General features: G+C 40.8%; 1 protein-coding gene across 1 annotated transcript in view; it reads right to left on the bottom strand.

The window, feature by feature from the left end:
- Positions 1 to 1,207: 1,207 nt before the first annotated feature.
- tm4sf5 (transmembrane 4 L six family member 5) overlaps positions 1,208 to 6,000 on the bottom strand; it is a 6,099-nt gene continuing 1,306 nt past the window's right edge. The window contains exons 2-5 of the mRNA XM_071909140.1: positions 4,798 to 4,878; positions 4,296 to 4,438; positions 2,566 to 2,758; positions 1,208 to 1,225 (exon numbers count right to left, since the gene is read on the bottom strand). Of these exons, the coding sequence (XP_071765241.1) occupies positions 1,208 to 1,225; positions 2,566 to 2,758; positions 4,296 to 4,438; positions 4,798 to 4,878 (435 nt within the window). The remainder of the gene's footprint in view (positions 1,226 to 2,565; positions 2,759 to 4,295; positions 4,439 to 4,797; positions 4,879 to 6,000) is intronic.

The raw sequence follows: 6,000 nt of genomic DNA on the forward strand, positions 1-6,000 counted from the left end.
TATATTTACATGGCTGCAGCTCCACAACAGGTATTTAACTTGAAAGTTAGGTAACAATTACCACGAAGCCGCTCCATGGCAACAAAAGATTATGGGCTTAACTTGGACCTATGCTAACATGCACCTGTCCAGATTTCGTACTGTTTGTGCAGCTGCAGTGTTCACAGTGTCCACAGGGGGCGTCCTGACCTTTGACCCTGTCCCGACGCACAACAATCCTGTTAGATCTGGCTGTCTGCGCCCACCGGAGCTGGTTAGAGTCTGACGAACAACATGAGGTCAGTGATTGACAGGGAGCCCTTCAGTGATTCGGCTTCACTCTACTGAAGTTCTTCAACTGGATCATCAGAGAGTTACTGAGTGACACAGTTAGTACTTTCATGCCATATCTCCTAAGTATCAGTGATTGATTTATGCTATGTATAGGGGGAACCACTTGACAAAAAACAATGGCACAGCTCCCATCCAGAATGGTTTTATTATGATCAAGTTGTCCAACAAATATTAAAGATTGTGCAAAATAATTGGTCAGCAAAATAAGTTATGAAAGGTCATACAGAACTGAAAGAACTCCTTTTCAGTAGGAATATCACTAGTGATGTACAAACACAATGATCAGAACTTGGCCAAAGAATAAATCACATTTACTGTGTTTTTTTTATTTTTTTTATAATTTAACAGGTCAATTCAGATTGTGTCAGATAAATTGTCAGTTACATACTTTTACTCCTGTAAAGTTTGTGGCTCTCATTGTATTGTCCTGTGTGGAAAACTGTAGTATCCACGCAGGTTAAAACAAACACCAACAATTATTTGCAGTTACCTTATGATCCACATCTGTCAACAATGGAACCCAATTTGATACAAAAACTTCTAATTTCTGTCAACAATTATTTAAATTATCAATTCAAACAAACAATGTTAGGCTGGCAATACACACAAACCATAAACTAGAGTAAAACGAATAACACAAAAATAACGGAATAATGCTTTGACATAATTCAAACAGATATCTAAGACAAGAGCTGATTATGGCACATCGCAGAGCAGAGCCGGGGCGAAAAAGCATGAAAGAGTATCAAAAGAAAATTGCAATATGCTGCATGGAAAAATATCCCTGAATGTGAACTTTAGGAAACAAATGAAGTGGTGAAATTTGTCCTGGCCTTTCTGAAGGCAGGTGACAACATGTCGATCCACTCCACTCTCACAATCCACCTTCCTCCTGAAAAGAGATAGAAGTCTCGTGTTTATTTCATGCTTCTGACAGGAAAACGGCTATCAGGTGACTGGGAGACCTGTTAATAAATACTATGAGCATCTTGTTAATGTGTAGGCTGTTGTTGAACATTACTGAGTTGCTTTGACATGCAATATAATTTCCCGGAAGTTGACATAATGCATGTACATTGGTTGAGGAATGTTGTACCTGTTGTATCTGTCTGGTTTTGGCTATAGCTGTTTGTAAACCATGTAATTATTATTCTTATTAATTATGCCCCAATGTTTCTAATAATAGTGTGCATTTAAAATGTGTACCAAACCTCTGTATGTCAAACCATGCGTTAAATCTGAGCTTAATCTTCAACCTGTGTTGATTTCTCTATTCATTCAACCTGCAGAATATTCTGCTGAGTTGGACTTCAGGATTTAAGTACTTTTTCACTTTGCCTGCCAAGCTGCCAATTTATATATAGTACCTGGAATGAGTCAAGTCAGTCACCATGTTGTGTAAGAGGAGTTACTGCCTTCACGTCTGCTTGTCTGGTAGTTTTGCCAACAGTTAGAATTAAATGGAAACGCCACTCGCTTTTAGAATGAATATGTTCTTTCTATGATTGAGGGGAGTTGGGTTTGTTTGGAGGTTTGTTTGGATACAAAAACTCATACAAACATTCTCCTCTTTCATTCATTGTCTAGAAAGCAACTCCAGATATAACATGTTGATGACATCACAGGTTCAAGTCTTAAATCTCTTGGTGTTTGACTTTGGGTTTTTCATGTTCACAGTTGCTGACCGGACTGCAAATAAGATGTCAGTCCTTAAAATGAATGCAGCTCCCCTTGCCAGTGGAAGCTGTTTTGCGGTTTAGTGGTGCTAATCAGTCTGCTCTAATCCCAGAACCACCAGTCTACCAGCTTCCTCACACAGAGTCTATATACTATATAGAGCACCTTTCCTCCTTCTTGTTTCCTATCAACAGCAGGTCCTATAGGTTACAATCATACTATCAACACATCAAAACAGCACTAAAACAATACTGAGGAAAACTACTATAGGGCCAAATCATACATCAAGCTAATATTGACCAAGAACATAAAGCTGGCCCACTTCCAGCAACCAGGCCAGCACAGAACAGGTTGGTTCGGTTGGGTTTGGTTCAGTTTGATGAAATTGTTTGAAAACCTCTAATTTTGACGCTTTACACTTTTATCATTTGGATCAAAACTTCTCCTGATCATCTATGTCCTCAGTGTGTTTCATGACCCCCAAGGCTCAGGAATCCCATTCAAAATCCATTTACCCATTTAAAAAAAAAAACTTCTATCCTCTATGTGTCCTACCTCCTTGCTCTCCCGGCAGTCCCCACAGATGCAGCCCAGGCAGCCGTTGACAACCTGAATGCCGCAGAGGACGACCTGCAGCACGCCCACGCACAGCAGCATGCCGAACAGAACGACGTGCCACATCACCACGTTCTCAGGGAAAACACACAGATCCCACATAGTCTGGTCCGCCAGGTAGCTGTTGTTCCCCCTGGGATGGAGAGCAGTGAGTAGAGCATAAGCATGTACATACACATAATCACATGCATGCAAGTACACACATACATACACAGACACACACACCATACATGAACTGTGGAGTATAGGCTAAGCTTGGGATATGTGGAAGATAGATTGTGATCGCATGAATGGAGGAAAAGTGTGTCAGTAAGGAGGTAAATGGAACGAATGAGGGGGGGAGAGAGTGCAAATGGGAATTGGAAGAAAGGGGAATGGAGAGGAAAGGTTCCTAAAGGAAATGAAGAGTTTCATTGTAAGATAAAACATCCACCATTTGAAAAAATCTACATCTAAGTGTTTGATTGTGCAAAATGAAAACAAATTATGGTGCTTTTAATGCGATTGCATGTAGACTTAAATCCGTAATTTGACAAACTGATAAGATTGGATCCGTGATAGAGATTTTGGATGAGAGGAACTTCAAGTAATGACTTTTATCCAAAATAGAAATATTTTGTAATAGCGTTTTGGCATTTTGCAGAAGAACTGCTCACTGTTAGTTTGTCCTAGCGAGGACAGTGAAAAGGAGAGCAGCACATGATGAAAACTTGCGGCAGAAAAAGGGGAAATAAGACGGTTGCAAGAGGAAGGACCGGCTGAGGCAGAATATTAATATCAAACCATGCATTGAGTAATCAACTGTCAAGCTTGGTTCCCTGTAAACATTGGCACCCTTTAAACAACTGTCATAAAAGCAGTCACTGATAGCACAAGTCAAAGCAACTCAGTGTTGTACCACAATAACCAACACATATTTATTAACACTTCTCCCAATCACCTGATATGCCTCTTCTAGCCAGAGGCATTACATTTTACAAGCCCAAGCCTGTAAAATACCTGCAGCATTAGTCAGTTTGGCTCTATAGTTTGGCTGGTTACCAGTGTTGTGGTGTGGCTGAGAAGAGTGGCACACATGCTGTCATGCTGTATTTTGAGGCAGGAGGGTGACAAAGTGAGAAGGGAGACTGTCCTTCAACTGGAAGAGCCAGGTTCAAGCTGAAGTGTGGCTGAAACCCTACCAGCTCCAGTGATGCTGCTCTGTCGCTAACCCTGACCTCTGACCTCTGACCTCCCTGTGGATCGGTGCAAGCGATTTCCCTTCAGGAATCAATAACATATCAGGTCTGGTTCTGGTCTGGTCTGCCACCTACTGGATGTTAACAACATTACATTTTCTTTTGTTTTGATCAAACAGAACATGCTTGCCAATACTTTACTGCTATTCCAACAAAGATAAGGAATGTAAAATGAACTGATGAGAAGATAACATAGACATACAGAGAAGGGCAGAGGAGGACACATACACAGCAAACAGTAAAGACAAGGAAGGAATAGGCAAAGATAGACATGAGAGAGAATAAGCAGCAGAGTGTGTGTGTGTGTGTTTGGTATGTATGTGTGTGCGTGTAAGTGGTTATGTTATGCTCTGTTCCCTGTGCGGATGATGAAACCCTCACTCAGTAGCCCAGAAAATGTACATTTAAATGAGCGATGGGAGAGACACTCACGTGCCGAGGTTTTCAAAGGGGGATTCCCATTTTCCATTGGCCAGCTGACATATGGGTCCTATAGCCAGACCTGCTGAGGCCACGCTGGTGCAGTAGATGGCTCCAACCAGGCCGAACGCAGAGGAGAACACCGAGTTCAGCATCTGTTGGAGAGACACAGACACACACACACACACACACAGGTTAGCTGTATTCATGGATAGATTTTCCTCTTTGTCTTTGTCCGCCACTATGTATGATTAAAGTAATTATATTTCATGAAGTCTAATTCGAATGGACTATTGATTAAATATCAGAAGATGTGATTGAATTTAATGTTCCTAATGATATTTCCAAAAGCATCATAAGCACATTGCCCATAATAGATATCATTCTAGTTTGTCCTTTAGTCTTAGATATTATATTACCCTTTTATTACCTGTCATTATCCAATATGTGAGGACTCTCTGTCCACTTCCTATAATGACGTGTAAATGTATATCTTTCAAATGACTTTACTCACCCGGCAACGGTTACCGCAGCAACCATTTCCGCAGCAACCCTTGCCCCCGGCCCTGATAGCTGAACAGCTGGGGCACAGTATCTGAAAAGTTGCACAAAAAAAAAAAGTTGCCTCATTTATTCAGCAACACCATCTAGATGTTTGAATGGAGAGTATTGCTGATAATATGCTATTCTAAATATTTTAAATGCAATTCATCCTCTCAAAAAACATTTAGTGTGTGGACTGGCATTTTTATGTATGGTGCATGTATGTGTGTCTGTCTGTATGTTTGTGTGCGCACATGCCTTCCTGCACATTTGTATTTGTATTTGTGAGCGCATGTGTTCTCTTATCTCCTAAGCCAATATTTGTGAATCCTGAATCTCCTTTCAGTCTCTTGTTCCAGCGGGCAATGACATCGAAAAAGGTAGGAGTGCCATTAAAGGAATTGCCCGGAGGTAAAGTATCGCCAAACACTGACCACACTGTAATATCCAGCCCCAAATTGTAAAATGACGGTGATAAAGGATACACCCTTCTACAAGCCTCAAAGGTCTCTCTGAACAACATGAGGTTGTATAATTAGATATTATCTGTTGTCCTGCTAACAAACCTTCAAGATAGTGTAGTTGCCAACCCAGTGGGAGAATTTGAAGATCACAAAAACTATCCCAAGCCATAAATTCCTTTACTGTTGCTACTGGGGAGTATGCACCATATATCACTTTTGAAGAAGTACAGAGAGATCTGACACTGTATTAAACTGGGTACTGGTAAATTAATGTCAAAATCAAATAAAGATCAGCTCACATGTTGCATAACAACAGTAGTCGATTTGTACACAAATTTCAGGGGGGATGGTGGGTCTTTGGAGACAAACAATTTGATAGTGGTGAAGACAGCATGGAGGGTGGGGGACCAGCTGTTTACCCTTTTGTTTATATTGTAACAGCACAAAGGTAATTATATATTCAAAAGACATGCAAGTTAGGGATGTTAGGTATCAGATACTCCTGCCGTGCTCCTAACCAAGGCACTGGTCCCTGTGCTGCACTGTGGCTGTCCACTGCTTTTAAGTAGTTAGGATGGGTCAAATACAGAGGACAAATTTCCCCAGGGGGATCAATAAAGTGTAACTTAACATAACTTAATACTCATGGCACTTTTATCTTATCCAATTTATAGTTATCAAACCTCTACCCATGCTCACTTTGTCATCCT

The sequence above is a fragment of the Centroberyx gerrardi genome, chromosome 23 (assembly GCF_048128805.1).
Source record: "Centroberyx gerrardi isolate f3 chromosome 23, fCenGer3.hap1.cur.20231027, whole genome shotgun sequence".
Lineage (NCBI taxonomy): Eukaryota > Metazoa > Chordata > Actinopteri > Beryciformes > Berycidae > Centroberyx > Centroberyx gerrardi.